The sequence below is a fragment of the Carassius auratus genome, unplaced genomic scaffold, assembly GCF_003368295.1.
Source record: "Carassius auratus strain Wakin unplaced genomic scaffold, ASM336829v1 scaf_tig00000876, whole genome shotgun sequence".
Taxonomy (NCBI): Eukaryota; Metazoa; Chordata; class Actinopteri; order Cypriniformes; family Cyprinidae; genus Carassius; species Carassius auratus.
In genome coordinates this window covers 807,809-832,763 of record NW_020523328.1, presented here as the reverse complement: position 1 = coordinate 832,763, position 24,955 = coordinate 807,809, and the positions used below count along the sequence as shown (strand labels likewise).

Genomic DNA, 24,955 nt, shown 5'->3' with positions numbered 1-24,955 from the left:
GACATCAAGCAATACAGGTTTTGAACAACATGAGGGTGAGTAAATGATAGAATAAAACTTTACAATAAGGTCTCATTCGTTTGTTAATTCATTAGATAATGCAATGAGCAATGTTTTTCTTAAAGCATTTATTAATCTTTGTCAATGTTACTTAATAAAAACAGTGTTGCATAAAAGGGCATTAATAAATGTTAACAGATATTACTTCTGATTTGAAAAATGCATTAATAAATGCTGAAATTAACATTAACTAAAACTAATAAATGCTGTAGAAGAATTGTTTATTGTAAGTCCATGTTAACTGATGTTCTAAAGTGTTTCCGAAGTTTTGTTATTTTAAGGTGTACTGTCCCTTTAACACCTTCAGCTAGCATAAGTCATCTTCATTCATCTTCTGTCCTTCCTGACTCTCTCTCTCTCTCTCTCTCTCTCTCTCTCTCTCTCTCTCTCTCTCTCGGAGTGTTGTATAATCATGCATTCAGTAATGGTAACAGCAAGGTTAGTGCTGAGTGCTGGTATGGAGTGACTGTGATCAGTATACAGTATAACCGCGGGAGCTCTTGCCAACAGTCGACCTGATGCTCTGACTCAGTGGCGGTATACATACCAGCCCATACATTCCTCCTTTGTCCACTTAAAGTATTTTCTGGTTGGATTGTCCTGTCCTTATAAGTCCCTGAAGCATGTTCACTGCACACTCATAGACTGACGTCAATAGTGCCTCGTTCAGTCGAGCTGTAATGCTGGGTTTCACTCCGGGTGACTCCACTGACTTCAACACTGACTGAAAACATCATGATTTTTCTCTCAGGCTCTAAAAGACTCGCTGTCTGCAAAAACAGCTTCCACAGCAGACCAATCAAAAATCTATTATAAGGCTCACGCGGTCCGCACTGAATCAGTGACATCATCTGTAGCTGGGCAAAAAGGTGCTTGAAGACAGGAAGTTGAAGAGCAGCACGATTTGAGCTTGATGTCTTCATCACTATGGAAACTACACCAATCTATGAAAGACTGAGAGTAAGAGAAAGACTGAAAGACACTGGGCACATTTAACAAAGTGTGTCTCGTGTCTTCATATCCATGTCTCTTTATCCTTCCTGTCTTCTCTCAGCCTCTCGTTCTGTATAGGAGCCCTTTGAAATGAGCAGAAACATGCGATTAATTATTTACATCAGAAATTCAATAGATGTGGCTCAGGCCGACTCTCATCACTTCTTACTTTGGAATAAACTGCTTTAACAAATCGGTTCATTCGAATACGCTTGGGTATTTTTGGTTATGTTTTATTGTATCGTACACATGCAATATATTGTGTTATTCAACTTGTCTTAGTGACCCTCATTTATATCTTTGAGATTGTAAGATGGCTAAATGTGTTGTTTGAATGCGTGGTGATAATAGGAAAGGGAAGCAGTGCATATGCTATTTAAGGTGTCTGATAGCTCCATAGTGTATTTAAAGCTAGAGAGATAGTGTTTGTGTGTGTGTGTGTGTGTGCACTTTTGTGTGAAATGGTATTAGAGTTGTTCACTGTCGGAATCTGTGAACTCTATTCATATACATTATTTTCAAGCTGTAAGTATTGGCTTCGTCCAAAGTGGACTGGTGAAATACTAGAAAAAAAAACTACTAACATGATTCTCTACTTTTTTTTTTTTACTTATTTGGTAAAAAGGCACCAATATAATGGGGACTTTTGGAATAGCATTTTTACTTTTTCTTTAACTACAAATGGCTTCACTAGTTTGGTTTAGTATTTGCATAACTGTTACCTAAGCCGCTGTGCAATGATCACCTTATTATTACCCTTTTAAACAGTTTACTTCAGTTTGAGTTGGGCTCCATCTTTCGCCACTGTGTTCTGTGACAAATGGCCTATAAAATGCTACAGTAGTTAATATGTTGACTTTGGTGTGAAATTTCGAAAGCTTTTTCTGAAACCTTGAATTTTCTTAATCTGTCCTGTAGCTCAAACAGTAGAGCATCACGCTAGCAACACTAAGGTCATTGGTTTGATTTGCTGGGAAAGCAAGAACGGATCCAATGTAAATGTGCACCTTGAATTTAAGTCACTTCAGATAAAAGTGTCCGCTAAAATGCATAAATATGCATAGCACCCTTAGTTGATGGAAACCTAGTCTGTATGGAGGAAAGGGAACAGCATGGATGATGAATTACACTAAACTAGCAAACTGTATTTGGTAGCTAGCTTGTTGCTTCAGTCTTTCTGAACACAATTCCAACATAATATGCGGTAATTATGACAAAGATAGTTGATTTAATTGATATTGATTTATATATTAAATGAATGACACAAGTCATTTTGTGATTTTTTTTGAGAAGTTTCAAAAAAAGTATATTCTTCAATAAAAGCAAGAATTAGTGCTGCTTATTAGGTATAACATATTGTAACTGCTCACAGAAAAGCACATAGTGTTTGATGTGCGAACACTTTCTTTTTTTTTTTAGCTTCAGATTGTGATTCCATCCTGTGAGAGGATATCAAGCATGTTGTTTTCAACCCATATTGTTTTCATCTGTCATGTGTCTCCTAGGTGACATCTTGTTTCTAGTCTCCTAGAAACAAGGTGCATGTTTCTGCATGAGTTTGTTGTGTTCAGAATGAAAGTCTGGTAGTATGTTATGGAATTGGGTTCCAAATTTTATTTTTAGTATTGCAAGCAACCTAGTAAAACATGCAAAACATTATAACTTATGATGGAATAAAATAATACAAATTAGTTGGGATAGATGGCTGAAATTTTTACAGCCTAGTAAAAAGTAAAATATTTAAAATGCATTTATTTTATATTTATTATAGTTTAAAACTATTTACTTACATATTGCTTGTATCTTACTGATGTACATATTATAATGAAACTTTATTTGAAGTACTGCTTGTGCACAGTGCACATCTCTTAATATTAGGCCTGAAATGTGTTTTTAGGTCACAATGGATGAGGATTGTATGATCTTTGAATAATATCGGTCTTTAAATGCAAGATATTTAAAGTACACTTGCAATAGTTCAACTTTAGCACAATAAAATATGCTTCAGTATATCTTTAGCTGGTCTTCAGCACTACTTCTGTACAATTAAAGTGCATTAAACACAAAATTAGTTGTTCAAATTTAGCAGACTTAGTAGACCAGTTTGGTAGACTAATATATACAAATATATTTATTTTTCATTAGTGTTTTCTTAATATGAGAGCCTGTAAATGATATAGTCAGTAAGTAAAATGTTAAAATATATAATTTAGTTTATTCAGTTTAGACAAATATATATATTTTTAATTTATATGAATTACTATATTATACATTTCCAATGTTGACATTCTGTTTCAATTATCCCTTGGTTTTTTTATTTTATTACTTTATTTTTTATATATACAAATCGCACCCAGACTGCATATCCTCATCTTTAGATAGATATCAAGGATTTATCAGTAAAATTGTATAGTACCCTTGTCAAAAGACATTAGTTTGGCCAAAAATGCTTTTTGCCAAAAGACATTAAGGCTAAAAACCATTAAAATCCATTGCGTCAAGAGCCAGACTGCAGATAGCAAACACAAGCAACTCATTCTTAATGACTGTTCAAAAACAATGTGTCCTGTATTGGGAAAAGCCAAATGTACAGGATGTTTCGAACCTTAACGGGAAATTCCCAGGCTCTGGGATGACAGAGGCACACCAAGTTCCTTAACGGTATATCCCACTCATTACCCTGGGGGTGAGGGTGCTCGCGCATTGCAAAAGAATTGTCATGACCTCTGTTTGACTCTTCTTCTTTTCTTTTCAGGCTTGTCAGATAACCCGACAGATCTGGAGAAGCGCAGACAGACATTTGGACAAAACTTCATACCCCCGAAAAAGCCCAAGACTTTCCTTCAGCTGGTGTGGGAGGCATTACAAGACGTCACCCTCATCATCCTGGAGATTGCAGCCATCATCTCCCTCGGCCTGTCCTTCTATCAGCCACCCGGACACGAGAGCGAGGGTGAGAGAGACAGGGAAGCTACATGGGGATGTTAGAGGTGTGGGGTGTGTAGAGGAAGGGAGTTAAAGACATGGTGTGGGTCGAGGGAGGAGGGAATGACGGATAGAGAGTGGGAGGGAAGACAGAGAGAACTGAATCAAGGGAGTGTGGGAGGAAAAAGGTGAGAATGAATGTGAGAAAATGGAGTGAGAAAAGAGGATATCAAGCAAGAATGCAGAGAAAGAGAAAACCATTTTAGGGATGCTGGGGAAAAATAAACAGTAAAACATTCTGAAAGTTTTATACAATTGCATATTGAGTGCTGCATAACCTAAACGTCACTTTGCATAAAGAAGGGATAATGTACAACCAGCTGAGTATTATTGAAAACAAACTCTCACAGGGTGAAAAGATTTTTTTATACCACAAGCCTTACTGCACATTATTCTATTAGTTGCATGGCGATTTACTAACATTTATTACTGTTTTGAATGTTTTTTTCCTTGTATCTTCCAGTAAGACAAAAAAATGCAGCAGTATTACAGTAATACAAACAGTATTACAGCATTAAATCAAATGTTAATATTAATCTGCAGTCCAAGTCAACATATTTCTCTACAATGTAAAACATTCTGCTTTTTAAGTTTTATTTTTTTTTTTTTTTTTTACAGTTTTTGTGATATTTTTGTTTTCTTGCTTTAACTGTGAAGTGCTCAACATCTAATGTTTTATGCTCATCGTGCACCTTTCAAACTTTTTTTAAAATGTTTTTTAAAAGTCTTTTATGTTCACTCTGCATTTATTTAATCAGCAACACAGTAAAGGCAGCAATGTTTGTGCTCAAGAAACATTTCTTAGTTTTATTTAAGTTTAAAATTTGCTGTTTAATATATTTGTGGAAATATTTCTTTAAAATATCATAATAACGCTGCATTTTCTCAGACTCTGACAGTAGCATTTCTTTAAGGCCTTTTGATTCCGAACACTATATATGAACATTATAAATTACTTTTACTGTCATTTTAATCAATTTCCCTATCAATTTAATTGCTCTTATTCTAGAAATTCCATTTCTTTAAGAATAATTTCCCAAACTTTAAAACTGATGTGTGTGGATATTAAAATAAATAAATAAATAATGAACCACACAAGCTTCAATCATCAGTTGCAAGATGGCAAACTTGAATTGGTATGAAACAAAAAAGAGACCACAGAGCAAATCGAAAGACATTAAAGACATGCTTATCTCAGTATCTGCAAAATAAGTGTTATCATGATATCTATTAATTAGCATGTTTTGGTGTTTAATAATAAATACATGCTCTATAATTTCTAATTAGGCACCAAAACAATCATCTCAGCCCATTAAAAGTCATCTCAGCTGGGGACCAAGAACCAGATAGCACACGTATGTCTCCAAGAAGCCTGTTAAAGAGCTCTTCATCTGAAAATAATTGCTCCCAACAAAAAGCAAACTTCAATCGATCAGTCAGAACCAAGTATTTCAGACGTCCATGTAATAATGAACTTCTAACCTCTGCAGGTTGTGGAGCTGGGGGAGTAGGAGTTGAAGATGAGGGGGAGGCAGAGGCAGGATGGATCGAAGGGGCGGCAATCCTACTATCCGTCATTTGCGTGGTGCTGGTGACGGCTTTCAATGACTGGAGTAAAGAGAAACAGTTCCGGGGACTGCAGAGCCGGATCGAGCTGGAGCAGCGATTCGCTGTGGTGCGCAATGGAAACGTCATCCAGATCCCCGTCGCAGAGATGGTGGTTGGGGACATGGCCCAGGTCAAATACGGTCAGTTTCCTGCTCTGCTGAGGCCGGAGAATGGAATAAATGCTGAGATTAGGCTTACCTCATCTAATATGAGGAAGGTGTGGATTAACACAGGGGTATTTTTAGACTAATGTTCACATTTCCACAAATCACGATTGGAACTCATTTGTTGATAATGTACTCTGTGCAATATAGCATTACTGGTAGGAACAGTGAATGCTTTTTGGCTTATTAAGGATGGTCTACTGATCACGGGATATTTATTTGTCCCAATTTTGTTTCCTCTTGCAGGTGACCTCCTACCTGCTGATGGGGTCCTGATTCAAGCAAATGACCTGAAAATCGACGAGAGCGCTTTAACCGGCGAATCAGATCATGTGCGGAAGTCGGCCGACAAGGACCCCATGCTTCTCTCTGGTAAGCATGCGTACGTGTGTGTGGATCATACAGTAGATTGCTAGATCATATTTAATGGTGGTTTCAAAATGATTTGTGTTTCGGTTCACAGTAAAGCTGAAACCTGAATGAATCATGCATCTCATGCTTCACTCTAAAACTCACAGCAATTTATTTATTTGCCTGCATTCAGTCAAAATGAAAGCTTTAACATCTGAAAATGAAGAAATTAAGATAAAAATAGTAACTATTATAAGTTTACAATATGCTATAAATAATTTGATTATATACTTGTTTTTACAATATAACTATATTGTTTAATATTTTATTTAATAATCTCAGTAAAGTACTGGTTATTAATTAACTACATGTAATTACTATATAGGGTTAGGATTAGGGTTTGGCTTATAGTCACATGCATGGAGTAATGCATAATTTATTGTTATTATAATAGGTAGCACATGTAACATAGGTAACAAGGACACCTTAAAATAAAGTGTTACCATATTCATTTTGACTTTAATCGTAATGTCTGTGAAACTTTTTTTTTTTTTTTTTGTGGACATGACTTTGGAACAAGGAGTTTAGAAAAGCGGTCAGTGTGGTGGAAGTTAACAAAATAACAAACTTTAACAAAAAAATAGATTCTAAATAAAGTCTTAAGGCCTGTTCACACAGAGTATGATAACAATAATTATACCTATAAAGTTTTAATAAATGCCTGATGCCTAGATAATAAAGTCCTTAACCAAGCTATGACAATATCAGTCTCTGGATTAATATATTTTATAAGATATTTTTCTCCTGCACATGAACAAAAAAGCATTGAAAGTCGATCGATTCTGACTGACTTTCAATGTTTTTTGCCTCAAAAAGAGTTTGAGCATTTAAAGTGGCAGGCAACATACAGTAACTGCAACACATTATTGTCTGTAGGTGTGAATGCTAATATTGTTATCTGTATAGGTATAATTCTTTAGGCTTGTAGCAAAGACTCGCTGTGAAGGTTGATGCCCATCACTTTCCTTAAGAGACCTTTCTTAAAAGTGTCTAAAGTAGTTTTGTATTCTCCTCTTGGCTGTGCTCCATCAGCTGTCAGTCAGCAGCACGAAGCACCCAGAGCGTCCGCATTCTGTGTCAGAATAACTGAGATGCTGCAGTGGCATCCAGATGTTGTTAATTAGATCTGAGAATCTCTGTTTCCTGCTGTGAGCACTGGTGCATGCCCTCTCCCTTCCTCCATGCTATTCTTAGACACTTGGGATGATAACTCCATTCCCTTTATGAGGTTGTCCTACTCTACTGAAGATATTATTGAATAATATTCCAATTATATTTTTTTGTGAAGTTGATGCATGGAGGCTGTTGTTGTGCGCGGTCTGGAGTCAAATGCTAATGGTGTACTGCAGCAGGCCAGGCTGTCTGTATTTGTAGATAAAATAGTCAATGTCTAAATGGAATTCTTGAGAAAATGTGAAAATAATCACAGACATATGAGCTGCAATGACTTTTTTTTTTTTGCCAATTTGAATTTGTGCACTAAATGTAAAATCAGTCAGTAAATTCTTGTCAAGTTAATTATAGATTAAGATTTTTAAACTGTAGGCTATATATATATATATATATATATATTTATCATTTGTCTACATTGTGTCTTCTCCTAAATCTGTCTGTCTCTCTCAGGTACCCATGTGATGGAGGGATCAGGCAGGATGCTGGTAACTGCAGTTGGAGTCAACTCTCAGAGTGGCATCATATTCACTCTGCTGGGAGCCGGAGAAGGGGAGGAGGAGAAGAAAGAGAAAAAAGGTAGGTGTAAGAAGGAAGAGCATCAAACGCCAACCAAAAGACACCATAATACTCCGAGAAAATGCTGAGGCTAGTGTAGGATGTAGTGAGAATGACTGCACACGTTGTGAGTAGCACTACCAGACAGTGGAGAATGGAGAGAGAGGGGGTGGGAGATCCGTACATATAAGAGAGATGGGTTGGATATGAATGGAGGACCAGTGGGCTCGGAGCCTGCAGGAATATTTATGAATGGTAAGACGAGCAAGAGAGACAAGCAGATCTCTACTGCTGCAAACTTTATGGCTCCTGTCATGGGTAATTTAACCTGCAGCCAAACAGAGAGGAGACTGGAGTGAAGGGAATAGAGAAGGATTAGGAGTTATATTGGAAGAGGCCGATTAATTATTCAGAGAAAGAGGAAAGAGAGAGAGAGGGAGAGAGAGGGAGAGAGAGCAAAGGTTGGATGTGGGTGGATGAAGGATGAAGTGGCGCCATGTTCTGTTATGTGTCATCAGCCACGGAACGGACTTAGAAATGCCTCACAATCACAACTCCATCGTCGTTTTTGCTTTTGCGAAAGAGATTTGGAATATTTGTACATCATTTCTGATACCCATAACTGTAGATTAGTAGAATGCACATAGAGTATGACAAATAATGAAAGCAACCCTTTTATTATTCCACTACTCCACTATTTAAGATTTGAAGTTAAAATCTGTTTGAATGCATGAGGGACAGTGTATATTTAGTTTTTTTTTACACCCTTTTTTATATAAATATTCTACATTGTGCCTCAATTAGCAGGTGGCCATAAAATATACATAAATAAGAATTAGGGCTATCGATAAATTGATAAAATATTTACTTAATGTGTTGATAAATCACAATAACATTTTAGTTATTTTGTTGTTTTTGTCATTTTTAATAATTGTTTTTTAAATATGTATGTATATATTTTTATATATTTTTATTTAAGATTTAGTTTAAATTAATTAAGCTAAATTAAAATTATAAATGTTGCCTCGGCAACTAGCTTAAATAAAAATATTATTTTATTTCAGTTAACATTTATTTTATTTCAAGTAACATTTTCTTTCTTTATTTTTTATATTTTAGTTTCAGCTTTAGTTAACTATTATATAAATATTTGCTGATCAAAGCCCCCAAATTATGGTAATTAATAGATATTATATAAGAGTAACCTTAAAGATGAATATATTGATTGCTTAACAAAGTAGATTCAGTAGATTTGAGCTTTTATTCTTCCTGCAGTATTTTTTTAAATTATTGATCTACTGTATATCTCTGTCCGTCGCTCTGTGTTTAACAGTTTTTCAGCATCTTGCCCCATGAGTGCTGTATTTTAGGACACTAAACGTGAAATGTAGTTAAAACACATCTTAAGATCCCTCCGTTCTGTTCATTATCATCATTAATTTGTCTTTTCTTACTTCTACCACCACCCAATCCTAACAATTTCCCATGATCCCCTTCCTCCACACCTGCTCTATCCCTGTGTTTCGCTATCCAATCAGAGGACAGTAGTTACTCACTAACAGCTATGGCCAAACCGAGTGGCATCACCAATGGTAGGTAATGCACAGCCCTGTTGTTGTCCACTGGAGTTACAGAACACCTTCAGCATAGATGAAGTGACTACAATAAGCACTAAATAGAGTCGGATTAGCCCAGCTTGGAGCACATTCACAGGTTTAACATGTCATAGTTTAAGAGCTCAGCTCAATGTGTGTGCCATATGTTTGCACTCATGTGTCTGTTTCCATAGCTCTGTGCACTCTCATTTTCCCCACTCAAGAACACTGTGTGCCCTGTCTCTCATTCTGGCTCTGTCTGTCGCTTTTTATTCTCTTGTTCCCCCTCTATCTCTCTCTCTCTTTCTCTCTCACTCTCTCTCTCTCTCTCTCTGTCTTTCTCTCTCTCAGGCAAGCAGCCAGAGGCAGCTGTGGAGGCCAATCAGAATAAAGGTACCACAGGGATAGTAGAGTAGATGAATGGAGAGAATGAGGGGTTAATTATTTTCTTGTTGTGGAAAATTTCTTTTGACTCTTCAGTTACGCTGTTGCTATATGAGGATAGCAACGGGAAATATAATCACTAATACCATGTATGCACACAGCCACATACATAAAGAGGCAGAAACACACTCTTAGTGTAACATCACACTCGGTAGCTCAACGGCTCACACAACAATTCCTAGCGTAGTACATTGTAACCGTAGATTCATTGTTTTCGGTGTCGAGAAAAAGCACCCAAACACATTTTGCTGAATAGTGTCAGCTCTGTAGAACTCGAGAACTTGTTTTGGTCCGACTCTAACCAGCTTCAGTGTTTATGCTGTGCGTGTTCACATTTGTCTTGCTTTCCTTCGTTGTGTGTCCCGGTGTATGTGTGTATACATCTTTGGGCGTAAAGAATCGGCGTGTGGCTTGAAGGTATTCAGAGCTTTGAATGAGTCTCGTTCATGCCGGTGGCCTCTCACGATGCCTCAGAGTTGTGACACGACAGATTTGTCGTCCATATGTAGTGACGCTAACTCATGTCCCACCCACCAGCCAAAAAGCAGGATGGAGCCGTTGCCATGGAGATGCAGCCTCTGAAGAGTGCGGAGGGTGGAGAAGTGGAGGAGAGAGAGAAGAAAAAATCCAACGTGCCCAAGAAGGAGAAGTCTGTACTGCAGGGCAAACTCACTAAACTGGCTGTACAGATTGGCAAAGCAGGTGCGTGGGACTTCATGTGGCCAATTACGAGGTGATGTCATACGCAAAGATAAATCACCTCAGTCTGACACACTTACACTCCGCTGATCCTATTGTCTTTTTTTTCTATCCACATACAAAGCTATATTCAGTATTGAAGAATGTTGCTTAAAGCAAAATGTGGTAACACTTTCTATGAAGCCAATATTTATAATGCATTATAAGGGTATTCTTAAGGCATTATAATTAATGCATAATGCATTATAAAAAAAACTTGTAATATGTAATGTATCATCTTATGAATATTCATAAGAACAGTTTTAATATTTTATAATATTTACTTACCTTTTAAGAGTATGATGATTTATAACACAATGAACATGTTGCATCCACTTTCACAATTGATTATATTTCTCATAGTTATAATGTATTATAAGTCTCATATCTTGCCATTTTTCTGAAGTTACTTTACTTAAAGAGGTCAAAGAGCACTTATAAGTAGTAGTAGTAATAATAATAATAAAAATTATCTCAAAAAGCCTTTAGATCAGATATCAGATCAGATGACTGTGTTATATGACACGGTGATTAGACTATTAGTACTGTATGTCTGTTACTGTAAATATATGCTAACACTTTATTTTGATGCCCAACCAACAGATAAACTGACTATAAGTGTCTTTGCAAGTACGTCAGCTTGTTCTACCATACTAGATTCAACTATTCTTGAGCATACTAATACTCTAATAAGATAACAATAAAATGTAACCATATAAAACATTGCATTTTTTTCAGTTGGATTATTAAGATCACATTAATTGATTAACATTAGCTCCACAGGAAACACTCAACATCTAACCACTCAGTACTGTGCAGATCTTAAATAAACAATGTCAACATATAATATAGTCCATTATACTGTAAATTAAGTAGATTTAATATGGTGTTCATTGTGTGTTATAAATAATCATACTCTTAAACTTATAACCACAAATATGTAATTATTATGATCATTGTTGTTATGTTTATTCAGGAGTTGATATAACATATTATAAGATTTTTTTTTATAATGCATTATGCATTCATTATAATGCCTTAAGAATGCCCTTATAATGTATTATAAATATATGCTTCATAGAAAGTGTTAACCAAAAGGTTACTGTGACAGTATTCCATTACTTCTTTAAAAAAGTAACTATTTGTGCTAGATTTTTATTGGAAGGTAACGTTAAATGACTTTTGTGCTAAATTTTCTCATTGTTAACTAAAGCACTTGCTAATTTTGTTTCATTGTTACTCTTTATGGGATAATATTGTCTTACTTTTGTTACATATTCTCTCAACAGTAATCTCACTTTTAGCTGAGAGGAAGCCCTTCCTAAATGTGTTACATCGTTACTTGTTATGAAATATAACACATTACTTTTGTTATATGTTTTGTTGCTTTTGTTATTTTATTGGAAGTAACATTACATTTTGTGCTACATTTTCGAACTGTTAACTAAGAGGAAGCTCTTTCTAATTGTGTTACATTGTTACATTTAACCTTTTTTCTTTTACTGTTGTTACCTTTCTATGGGAAGTAACATGTTTGTGCTACTGTACATTTTCTCTGTATTAACTCAGAGGAAGTACCAGCTGATTTTGTTACATTGTTATTTTTCATGGAATGTAACACATTTTAATTTGACATATTCTTGCATTATTGAGAAGTGATGGCTAATGAATTTGCTAATTGTTAGCAGAAGCACTAACTGAAAGTGCTGTGACAAGTATGGTAACCCATATTTGCAGTTTGTGCTACCTTAAGGATGCATATCCAACCATTAGGCTACAACTTTGTAATGTTGTAACTTTTTATGAAAAGTAAAATGTTAAACATACATGTTTTCACTTTCAATCACAATTATTTATGATGCACACAGATAATCATCATCATATATATATATATATATATATATATTAGGGCTGTCAAAAATAGCGCGTTAACGACGTTAATTAGTTGTTTGTTGTTAATTACGTCAACTCTTTTAACGCATTTCACGCATACGCAGTGTGACAAATTATTCAGGTCAGGAAAGTCTCGTTGATCTCTGAATTCTCAAGATAGTAAAAAACAAATACATTCATACCAAGCTCGATAAACAGAGAGGACTTTGGTAGTTGATACGCTGGAGCTTCTTCCTGTTATAGCGTCCTGTGTTTCACACTGTGCATGCGCAGAACGCCTACATGCAATGCAGCGAAAATTACAGCTGTTTGGAAAAGCATATGCATTTTTACTTGGTTTTACTGGCACTTGAAGCCTTCAGAACGTGAAAATATCGATCCTAAAGTATCCTAAAACTCTTACACTATCTGTAGTTAAATGGCATGGTTTGATATAGTGCTCAGGTAAATTTGATCTAAGTAAATGTTAAACTTTTGAAATTCAGAAAAAAAGAACCACATATTGATGAATCAATACATGAAAATTATGTCTCTGTGTCCTCTTATTTATCTTTTGGTATGCATTTCAGAAAGAAAATGGTTAGGATTCAGGTGTAATTGCAAATAGTGATTAATCCTGATTACTCCACTGAAAATTCTGATTAATTTGATTAAAAATTTTAATCATTTGACAGCCCTAATATATATATATATATATATATATATATATATATATATCCCTATTTTTATTTTGCATTAAATAATCAGATATTATACTGTAATATTTATAAGTAATGCATTACTTTATTTGTTATTTATAGTCAATTAACTGACTATAGATTGATCTGCAAGTATTGATTTATTATACTGTTTTGTTTGAAGGTCTTGTGATGTCAGCTATTACAGTTATCATCCTGGTGCTGTACTTTGTGATCGAGACGTTTGTGGTGACAAGGAGGAAATGGTTGCCCGAGTGCACGCCCATCTACGTGCAGTATTTTGTCAAATTCTTTATCATCGGTGTGACTGTGCTAGTGGTAGCTGTGCCTGAGGGTCTTCCACTTGCTGTTACCATCTCCCTGGCCTATTCAGTTAAGGTGAGAGAGAAAAGGTGCACTTTGTGTGTGTCTATAAACAGCATATCAAATGTATTGTAGCGCTAACAGAATACATAAGCAAATTTGAACAAAATAAACACATTTTTCTCTGGATGTTTTTATTTATCATGTATAATTTTTAAGCATGTTTTGCTTTTGTCAGCACAGTTTTTCATCACCCAAATCTTCTATTGCTGTTAATTCAGAAAATGATGAAGGACAATAACCTAGTGCGTCACTTGGATGCTTGCGAGACAATGGGCAACGCCACTGCCATCTGCTCTGACAAGACCGGCACCCTCACCACCAACCGCATGACTGTAGTGCAGTCCTTCATCAACGACCAGCACTTCCGTGAGATCCCCGACCCCAGCCAGATCAGCCCCAACACCCTAGAGATGTTAGTCAATGCCATATCTATCAACTGCGCTTATACCTCCAAGATCATGGTGAGATATTTGATATCATTAATTTATTATTATTATTATTTTATTCAGCTAGTTTTAACTGGTTAAGGCTAGGCTGAAATGGTCTTCAGATGGTCTAGCTGGACTCCCAGCTGAGCCAAGTTACTTGCATGTAATCTGTTCATTTTACAGTACAAACACACAACAGTGTTTGCCAGAACTTTACTATAAAGGGTTACATGATTAACTTAAATTTACTGTAAAAAAATTATGGTATATTCCATTAATTGATATAATGTTAATATTACATCCTACTACTGTTTTGTACTTATATCTGTATAATATACAGATAACCAAGTCTAAAATTTGTACACTATTTTACTGTAAATGTACTTAAAATGTCCCCATTAAAGATTTTCTCAATATATAGTAAGTAAATTTGCTTGTTAACCAAATAACAGATTTCTGCAGTATTTTACTGACAAAATTACAAACATTTTTTACAGTTCTGCTGGGAGACCAGTATGCCAGCTTTGGCTGGTAAGATTTATTTTTCAGGAGGGAAGCACTGTTAGCCTATTAAGAATTTACTGTTGTACTGACTTGTCAAATATAAATAGAAACGTCTTTAGTTCAGTTCTTTTCATAGTCTCTCCTCCCTGTTTCTTGCTTTATTTCAACTCTTTTTCAGCCACCGGATGTGGAAGGTGGTCTGCCCAAGCAGGTTGGTAATAAGACCGAGTGTGGTCTGCTGGGCTTCCTGCTGGACTTGAAGAGTGACTACGCCCCAGTGAGAGAGCAGATCCCAGAGGAGAAGCTTTACAAAGTCTACACTTTCAACTCTGTACGCAAGTCCATGAGCACTGTGGTGCAGATGCCGGATGGAAGTTTCCGGCTCTACAGTAAAGGAGCGTCTGAGATCCTTCTGAAAAAGTTAGTAAACCACAAAAATAGGAACTAAAACCATAACATTGTTGGTTGTCATTAAACCTCTTTTGTCCTTCCTGCTTTCTTTTCTACGTCAGGTGTTCCTCGATACTTGGTGCTAATGGTGAAGCACGCAGCTTCAAGCCACGGGACCGAGATGAGATGGTGAAGAAAGTGATCGAGCCAATGGCGTGTGAAGGCCTGCGGACCATCTGCATCGCTTACCGTGATCTTCCCTGCGACCCCGAGCCTGACTGGGATAACGAAGCTGAAATTGTCACCGATCTGACCTGCATCACAGTCGTTGGGATCGAGGATCCCGTTCGACCTGAGGTACAGTATGCAGTGAGAACCTGTTTCCTGGATCCTTGAAATGCTTTTTCTCTTTTCAAGCATTTCTCTGCTCCACCCGCAGGTCCCTGAAGCCATTCGCAAGTGTCAGAAGGCAGGCATCACTGTGCGCATGGTCACCGGCGACAACATCAACACAGCACGAGCTATTGCTGCCAAGTGTGGCATCATTCAGCCCGGGGATGACTTTCTGTGCCTGGAGGGTAAAGAATTCAACCGAAGAATCAGGAATGAGAAAGGAGAGGTTTGTGAAAATTGAATCTCAGGCATCTCAGCACCAAACCAATACAGACTAAACTGAATCATGAATGTCCATGCTCTGTGTACGTGCATGTGTGTGTGTGCCTGTGTTATAGATTGAGCAGGAGAGGATTGATAAGATCTGGCCTAAACTCAGAGTCCTTGCACGTTCCTCCCCCACAGACAAACACACACTCGTAAAAGGTGAAATACTCTTTCTGCTCATCATTCTCAAACCTAGACTCGCTTGAATCTTACTGGACCCTACCATGTACGGTATTATGCAGTGTCCAAAATTGTTAAACTTATATTATATTTATATTTTACACAAACATCTTTAGAACAAACAGATATCTAGATTATAGATTTTAGAGTCAGTAAGATTTTTTTAATGTTCTCTTATGCTCACCAGAGATGCATTTGTTTTATTCCTGTGATGGCAAAGCTGAATTTTCAGCATCATTACTCCAGTCTTCAGTGTCACATGATCCTTCAGAAATCATGCTTATATGATTTGGTGCTCAAGAAGCAATATTTTATACTTCGTATTATTAATATTAAAATAAATAATGAATAGTATTTATTTCAAATATTAATATTTTGTAACATTATAAATCGATTTACTGTATGTTTTTATCCGTTTATGCATCCTAGCTGAATAAAAGAATTTTTTTTCAAAAAACAAACTAAACGAAAAAAATTTTGCAGAAGTGTATTTACATTGTAAATTTGACCCACAGTAGGGCGCAACATACAGTCAATAAAAATATATCAGACTGATGAATAAATGTTCTGTGGTGACAGAAGTTGTATTCAGTGATTGGTCAAGGTTATGTGCTAGCTGGTAATTGTTTGCTGGGTGATGATGCCATTGTGTAGGCATCATTGACAGCACTGTGCTGGAGCAGAGACAGGTGGTGGCCGTAACTGGTGATGGGACCAATGACGGGCCGGCTCTCAAGAAGGCAGATGTTGGCTTTGCGATGGTAAGAACATCTGACGAACACTTCCCTCTAATCTATTCATACATATTCATCCTTCCATCCAAGAGGTAGCTGAGAAATGAGTAATGGTAGGAGATGAATATTGATTTATTAGAAGCTCTGCTTATATCATGTCCACCTAAAAAGGGTGTATAATAACACAGGAAGATCTCTGGTGAATAAAAGCCACTTTTCTCCAGTGAATCTGATTTTGATGCATGTATTACAGTACCTAAATCTCTTGCTCTCTCTCTCTCTCTCGCCGTCTCCAGGGTATAGCAGGCACTGATGTGGCTAAAGAAGCCTCTGACATCATCCTGACCGATGATAACTTCTCCAGCATTGTGAAGGCTGTCATGTGGGGGAGAAATGTGTATGACAGCATCTCCAAGTTCCTGCAGTTTCAGCTTACTGTCAATGTAGTGGCCGTCATCGTAGCTTTCACCGGAGCCTGCATTACACAGGTAGCACACACACACACGAACCGATGGGATTTTAGTATTATTAATATGCTATTATAGTATTATAGTATACTATAGTATATAGTATTATAGTATTATTTTTGTATTTTTAGCTTTCATTTTAGTTTTAGTGCTTTTGTGATGTGTCCGTTTTATCATTTAAAAAAAAGAATTCTACATAGCTTTAATTTTATTTCTGTTTTAGTAACTCATTGCTTCAACTTAAATGTATTTATTATTTTAGTTCAAGTTTTTATGGAGTATTTGTTTTCTTCAATTAAGCTCAGTTGACAGCATTTGTGGTACAGGGTTGTTTAGCTCAAAAAATAATTTCAAATCGTCCCTCAGAAATTCAGGTTGTGGTGATGCACGTACAATTAAGACAATTTTTGGAGGATTTTTAAAAGCAGAAATTTGAAGCTTATATTTTTACAAAAGCACTTGCAGTCATTTTTCTGTTAAAACGTGTCATTTTAGGTGCTCGTCACTTTATATTTGTAATATTCGAGTTTTAGGTATCAGGTTAACATGTCAATGAAGTTGTAAAATTGGATATACTATTGAAACAGTGAGTATTGTAATGTTGACTAATTAATTTACTCAATATTTAAATGGGGGGGAAGGGGGGCACATTAAATTAATTTTGTGGTATCAACAATATACTGTGAATTTAGCTTAACATATTGCACCGGAAATATTCCTTTAGAGGTTCCCCTGCATGACTTGTTATTGCTTATAGGCAGCTCCTGTTGCGGTTAATAATTCATTTACAAATGCAAATGATTTGAAACAACTGAAGGGAGGGCAAGGGAAATTCACTCACTTCAAACATTGCGTCCCCCCAAATCTACTCCTGAGAGGAGTGCCCTTTGTCTTAGCCTGTAGCGTTGTGCTAAGTGAGAGATGGCCACTCTAGATTGCTGATAGCTGTGTCATGCAGGTTAAGAGAACTGACTGCAATACACCTCTCAAGATCATAGCCCGGTGAAGGAAGTTATGATAAAACCAGCCACTGAGCCTCCAGCTGGAGACTGGTGGTACTGCACACACTTCACTGGCCGAGAGCATTATTCAGTACCTTCATCTGCAATCTCTGTGTTTGTGTGTAGGACTCTCCACTAAAAGCAGTACAGATGTTGTGGGTCAATCTGATCATGGACACATTTGCCTCTTTGGCTCTTGCTACTGAGCCGCCCACTGAATCTCTGCTGCTTAGGAAACCCTACGGGCGCAACAACCCCCTCATCTCGCTCACAATGATGAAGAACATCCTGGGTCATGGAGTCTATCAGCTCGTCATCATCTTCACCCTGCTGTTTGTCGGTAGGACAGAGAGTTCAAGCATCAAAATGTGCTCTTTTGCATTATTTATAAGATGAATAATAGCTTACAATTCAGACTTAACATTATAGCGTATGCTAAGTGGCATATACTTACATATTAATTTAGCAGATGTTCTGAGAGGGCAAGCAATGCTAGAGTAAGCAACTGATCTAAAGTGGAAAAAATTAGTGCATGCTGAGTGCACCTTTAAAACTTTTAAGAACAGTTTAATTTTGTATGCCTTCATCTCTTTCATCCTAACAAGGAGAGAAAATCTTCGACATCGACTGCGGCCGTAACGCCCCCTTACACTCACCCCCATCTGAACACTACACCATCATCTTCAACACCTTCGTCCTGATGCAGCTCTTCAACGAGATCAACGCTCGCAAGATTCACGGCGAAAGGAACGTGTTCGACGGCATCTTCAGGAACCCTATCTTCTGCAGCATTGTCCTGGGAACATTTGGAGTGCAGGTCCGGGATACTGTCTGCATTGTGCCCTTATGAGCAGATTCTTCAGATTTCTGCAGAATGTGTACCCCAATGATTACAAAGTTCTGCACACCACAAAAGATTTTTAATCAGTATTTTTGTATTATTTGCCTATTGAAAAATCACTTGATTTCCACTGTGCTGAGTAAGTAAGTGTTGACTTTGTTTTGTTCTGTTGATCTGTGTACAGATTGTGATCGTGCAGTTTGGAGGCAAGCCCTTCAGCTGCGCCCCTCTCAATCTGGAGCAATGGCTGTGGTGCCTCTTCGTGGGAGTTGGAGAACTGCTGTGGGGTCAGGTAGGACAGCACGAGACAAAGAGAACAACTAAAAAGATCTTTGTGTGGCTGAAGGTGTCGGGTAGTTCATCAAGTTTCTGATTTTTCATATGAAAATATGATTTATATATGACTTTTCGCCCAAAGAATCTGATTTATTATCTGATATTTGGCCAGTTTGAAATTATTGCATCCACTGATAACTTTGCTAGACTGCCTTATATCCTTTTCCTTATGCGTTTGGTTACTTTAAGAAAATATTAAATGTCAATTATTTTGTGTGCATCTAATATACTTTCCTTTTTAATTGTATTATACAGCACACAACATGACCACAAGTATGTGAACACCCAAACTGTGTGCCACGTGTGATTTATTTTAAACCAGTGTTCATTAATTGGGACTTGTATTGCTACAACAGCTTCTACTCTTCAGGGATGGCTTTTTTCTACTAGATGTTGGAACATAGCTGTGCAAATTTGCTCCCATTAAGACTCAAGAGCATCAGTGAGGTCAGGCACTGATGCTGGGTAATGAGGTCTGGCTCATACCGAATTCATCCCATGGGTGTTCAGTTGGGTTCAAGTTCTCACACACCAGACTCAGTGCAGCATTTTTTTGGTGGACATGCTCTTTGGTTCTTATCCTACTGTGAATATTTGTCAGTGGATTCATGATTGATTTTATGCATGTGAAATTTCTCATGAATGGGTGTAGCCAAAATAGACAAACACATTAAAGGTGCTAAAAGTGATTTTTAATAGATTGCTATCCCATTGCCTGACAGGTATTACAGACCACAGATTGATTGTTTAACCAGTCAAAGCCAAGTTTTTTTTATTTATTTTTTTACATATATACTTCAATCATTTTGCATATTCTTAGGCCGGCTCCTGCAATATGTGCAACAGGAAGGAACTGGATTATGCAAGTTAAGCACCAATTCCAGCTTCATAAGCATTTTTCAGTTTTGTCTTGCAACAATGTTATCTTGCTGCTACCAATTCTGACAGCTCAGTGTTTTCTTTGTAGGACAGAGTTTTGAAAAAAAAAGGGGTGTGGCTTATTCTACAGCTAAATCTGATAGAATGGGAGTACTTTAAATTAGAAGGGGCGTCTATGTGTTTGGCTGTAAAATATGGTTTTCTCAGACTTGATAGAGCTGAACAATAACTTTGCAGATATTAATTGTGACTGATTGTGACCGATAATAATTGAATTTTCTAATACTTAAATTCATCTTAAGCCTGATATAAAAAAGTAGACTATTTTGTCTAAATAAATGAATAATATAACACTGAAACCAAAAATGAGTTAAGTGTTTTCATACATCAAATTTGAATTGTACAGGATGAAAAATAGGAAAAGTGCATACATACGTAAATATATCTAATAGGCTACTGTTCAAATATTTTCAACATACTTTTCAAAATATTACCTTTTCTAAGCTTTTAATGTTACTCAAGCTCAAGAGTTTTAGTAATGGGGGTGTGTCTAATTCAGTTTCAGTCAGATCCAGATTTGTAGCATTTAAAAAAAGATGAGATACAGTATCTACATATGTTTGCCCATGTATTGTATAAACTGTATATCCAGCACTGCTCATCATCCTACAGTATCAGTCATTCAACTCCTCTTAAACCTATTCTTATTTTGATCTCAGTTGATCGCGACTGTGCCCACTAGTCACCTGAAGTGTCTGAAGGAGGCTGGCCATGGGACAGGGACCGACGACATGACGGAGGATGAGCTGGCTGAGGACGAGGAGGAGATAGACCACGCTGAGAGGGAGCTACGCAGGGGGCAGATCCTCTGGTTTAGAGGCCTTAACCGTATCCAGACTCAGGTGCTGTGCATGAGACCCCTTACATCTGACCAATCAATCCCTATGTAGAGCTCTAGTCACCTAAGATGGTTTCCACAGACAGTAGAACATATGTCTCCTCAAAGAATGCTCTTTTGCTTTTCCTTTCGTTTCTTCCTCTTCTCTCCTAGCTCTCTCTCTAGACCCTCTCTGAATCACCAACATTAGTTCATCCTTGCCTTCTTCCTCTTTTCTTTCCTTTTCTCCTTATCTCTGTCTCTGCTTCCCACTGTTGGGACCCTTCACTAAATGCGTATAGATTTCCCCCAGCAAGAATCTATAACATTCCCTCCCCACTTCCCGTGCTGAGAGCTCTGTTTTGTCACTCTATTATGTAACTTGAGTCGTTTAAAGTCCTAATTTATTGCTCAGTAACTCATTTGGCTCAGAGTCACAGCACAGAATCGTTCGCAGCCCGGCGTGCTGCACGGGGCTTGAGAATGATGCTCCTCAGACTCGATAGAGCGCGAAAGATTTGATTTGACTCTGGGGATGCACCACTATTAAAGATCTGGTTGATATGATAAGCTGCTAATTATTTTTATGTTATGGCTGTTTGTATTAAATTATGTCTATTTTGTTTAAGATAAAAAAAAAAATCTCAAATCAGTTCATTTTAAATGCTAAATGTGAATTTCATATTGTACATTATAATTTACAGTATGAAATTAGGGGATCAGAAGTTTGGGGTCTTTTAAGTCTTTAATGTTTACCAAGGCTACATTTATTTGACGTTTATTTGATCAAAATAGAGTAAAAACAGCACAATTGTCAAAAAACATTATTATCATTATTCTGTTTTAGCTAATTTTAAATTGTAACTTATTGCTGTGATTGCAAAGCTGAATTTTCAGCATCATTAATCTGGATCCTTCGCCATCACCTGAACAATTAATACTAACACTTACCTGTTAGGTAAGTATTCTATTCTATTCTATTCTATTCTGTTTAAAAAACCTTGCTATGCGCACTGTGCTAGACTAACTGAGACTTGTCACAGCACTTTTATATTGTGGGTCTCTGCTTTGGATAAAAGCATCTGCTAAATGACTAAATGTAAACTTTCAGAAATCATTCTGATATGCTGATTTGATGTTTAAGAAACAATTATTATTATCAATGTTGAAAACATTTGTGCTGCTTAATATTTTTGCAAAAACTGATATATTTTCATATCTTTGATGAATAGAAAGTTCAAAAGAATAGCATATAGCTGAAAGGGAGATATTTTGACATTTCAACTTTACTGCCACTTTCATCAATTTAATTTGTTTTTGCTGAATAATAAAATAATGAATTTATTTCAGGAAAAAGAAACTGACCCCAAACTTTTGAACAGTAATATTTCTGCTGAAACAATAAGATAAACTTCTAATATCTACTGAAAGAGTACTGATTTATAGTGCATCCCTATCTTAATCATCAAGGCTTGTGATATTATCATAAATGTGCCTACTTTCGTTACAGTAAGGTGGAAAGAATATATTAGAATTAGTTCTTCTTTTGATTTGATCTGTATATATAATCAACCAAATGTGTTTAATACTATCTTTATATTATACTATGCTTCTCTGTCCATTTTCTGTTCAATATCTCCCTACAGTTTTCAACTCCGCTCACAGGTTTTTTTTACAAATTATTCTTGAAGTAGCTTGATTTGAGTCCAATGCTAAATTAATTTCCCTAAGTAGAACTGAATTCTTTCTTATGCTAATCGTAGTTCTCGTTTCGGACTCCATCCGTGAGATTTTCTCTCTTTATGTGTTTTAGTTTGCCTAGAATTGTTGTGTGCTTGCTCCTTAAATTGTGCTAGAAGAAACTTAATAGCGTCTTTGTGGAAAGATGTTGTGTGGTGCACTTGTGAATTGTTAGTATTATTTTTGCTTCCTGAGCAGAACTGCATAGGTACATATATGATATTAAAGGTCAGCAGGCGTAGAGGAAGGTGGGTCGTGTTGCCTGTTGTTTCATGGCACTGTAACTTAAGAAAGAGCTTTTATAACAGAACGCTCTCAAAGCACATGCATGATGCAGCACTCACTCTTTTGGCCATGTTCCTGCCAATATACACCATCAGTGAGCAGACTTGATGGGATAGTAGAGCATTATATAGACATTTTTTTTTAATTTGGAGTGCCGGTATGGATTGCCGAAGTGCTTGTGAAGCTCCTTACAAGGTTTCCATCGATTCCCTCGACACTGAGTAGGCAAAACACGACACACATTATAGCGGCTGGCCTCATATCATCAGTCAAGCCTAATCTAATCATGGCTGTTATCCTGCGTGACTACAGAGGAGAGCACCTCCATTCCTGTGTTGTGTTGTGTTTTTGACACAGGGTATTTGCGATAATTTGCAGATTAATTATCGATGAGGTCTTCTGCAAGACGATTGCATATTCTTACACCATTTCCCATTTCAGTTTGGCCTGGTTTAACTTGTTCATAAGGGCTGCATGTAAAATTGATTCAGCGCACAAAGTGAGTTTTGGAGAAGTGAAACATTTGGGGTGGTGTGGTCGCAGAGGCATCCATTTGTTGTTTTAGCTTTAGTAATGTTCAGTGAAATTATCATGTGCATATTTGATCTTTTAACAAAGCCTTATGAAAACAAAAGAATACCGCAGTGACATCTGCACCATATTTCTGGAAAAACAGAAGAGAATCCTGATAAATTAACCTACAATGCAGCATGTTTCTTTAAGTGCAATGCCGTTTGCAACCAGTTGAGTGAATATGAAATTCAGGAATATATATATTTTCTTTTTTAGAAAATGACTGAATAGTGGAAATGATATGATAGGTCTTAGTGGTCAGCAATTAGACTGAGCAAGTTATTACATTCTGATAAATGATTATAAAGACTTTTATTTCCTTTGTTATACTATGCACCATTAAATCATTCTTAATAAGACCCAGACCATGATGTACTAAGAAAGTAAACTGAGTCAGTTATTATTTCATCATAACTTTCAGTATGATCCTGGTGGCAGGTCCTTACAGGGCTAGTTTACCCAAAAATGAAAATCATGTCATCGTTTGCTCAGCCTCAAGTTATGTATAATTTTTTTCTTCTGTGGAACCCAAAACGGACTTCCATAGTGACCCTGTCTGTGAAGCCCCAAAAAGGACAGAAACAAGTAACAACTTTGTGTGAGGAAGGAATAAACTGAACAAGAAATAAACTGTTTTTCATATTAAAAAAAAAAAAACAGTAAATGGATTTAGAACGACATGAGGAAGAATAAATAATGACAGAATTTTTATTTTTGTGTCAACTATCCTTTTAATGTCTAAAGATGTACCCCTTGGTACACAATTGCAACATAGCTTTGTTTTCTCCTACCGGGTGAAGTATCACAAGCATATTTTCTCCTCTCTCTGCTCCCTCCTTCTTGCTCTTTCTCTCTTGCTCTTTTTTTGCTCCGAAGTGTGTATATGATGTGGTTCTCTCTCTCTCCTGCAGATGGAGGTAGTGAGTACGTTCAAGAGAAGTGGTTCGTTTCAGGGTGCAGTGAGACGTCGATCCTCAGTGCTCAGCCAGCTCCATGACGTAACCAATATTTCTACCCCCACTCATGTAGTTCTCTCCACTGCCAATGCAAGCGTCGCTCCCGGGAGTGAGTTCCCTGCTTTCCCTACCTGTGTCAGACACAACACTCACACACTCAGAAACACTCTTACAAACACACACACACATGCTCCAAGCATTCCTCAACACCCCAGCGTGTGTGCCGTGGTACTTCTGTTCTGTATTTGAAACCTTCTCTGTGGTCGTCTCTCTGTGATTGAGTGGCTCTTTGTAAGATGGCCTGTCTGGCTTTGACTGATCCTCAATGAGCCGCTGTTTGTGTCTCCTCCCCGAGTCCCTCCTCTTCTTCTCTCGATTTCTGTGTGCTGTCTTGCTGTGTCGGGCCTTTTCTCTTGTCGTT

The 24,955-nt window shown here is 37.0% G+C and overlaps 1 protein-coding gene across 5 annotated transcripts in view; it reads left to right on the top strand.

The window, feature by feature from the left end:
- The window catches only part of atp2b3b (ATPase plasma membrane Ca2+ transporting 3b), a 52,145-nt gene that overhangs the window by 15,550 nt on the left and 11,640 nt on the right, over positions 1 to 24,955 (top strand). Inside the window, exons 3-21 of one of the 5 annotated variants that reach the window (XM_026242163.1) lie at positions 3,809 to 4,006; positions 5,529 to 5,786; positions 6,057 to 6,182; positions 7,845 to 7,970; positions 9,896 to 9,937; positions 10,526 to 10,690; positions 13,481 to 13,695; positions 13,902 to 14,144; positions 14,794 to 15,035; positions 15,128 to 15,362; positions 15,445 to 15,624; positions 15,737 to 15,824; positions 16,500 to 16,606; positions 16,876 to 17,067; positions 18,174 to 18,387; positions 18,653 to 18,864; positions 19,073 to 19,180; positions 20,823 to 21,005; positions 24,490 to 24,576. In XM_026242163.1, the coding sequence (XP_026097948.1) occupies positions 3,809 to 4,006; positions 5,529 to 5,786; positions 6,057 to 6,182; positions 7,845 to 7,970; positions 9,896 to 9,937; positions 10,526 to 10,690; positions 13,481 to 13,695; positions 13,902 to 14,144; positions 14,794 to 15,035; positions 15,128 to 15,362; positions 15,445 to 15,624; positions 15,737 to 15,824; positions 16,500 to 16,606; positions 16,876 to 17,067; positions 18,174 to 18,387; positions 18,653 to 18,864; positions 19,073 to 19,180; positions 20,823 to 21,005; positions 24,490 to 24,576 (3,221 nt within the window). Of the gene's footprint in view, positions 1 to 3,808; positions 4,007 to 5,528; positions 5,787 to 6,056; positions 6,183 to 7,844; positions 7,971 to 9,895; positions 9,938 to 10,525; positions 10,691 to 13,480; positions 13,696 to 13,901; positions 14,145 to 14,793; positions 15,036 to 15,127; positions 15,363 to 15,444; positions 15,625 to 15,736; positions 15,825 to 16,499; positions 16,607 to 16,875; positions 17,068 to 18,173; positions 18,388 to 18,652; positions 18,865 to 19,072; positions 19,181 to 20,822; positions 21,006 to 24,489; positions 24,644 to 24,955 lie in introns of all 5 variants that reach the window. The other 4 variants (XM_026242161.1, XM_026242159.1, XM_026242162.1 and 1 more) reach the window with 4 other exon arrangements.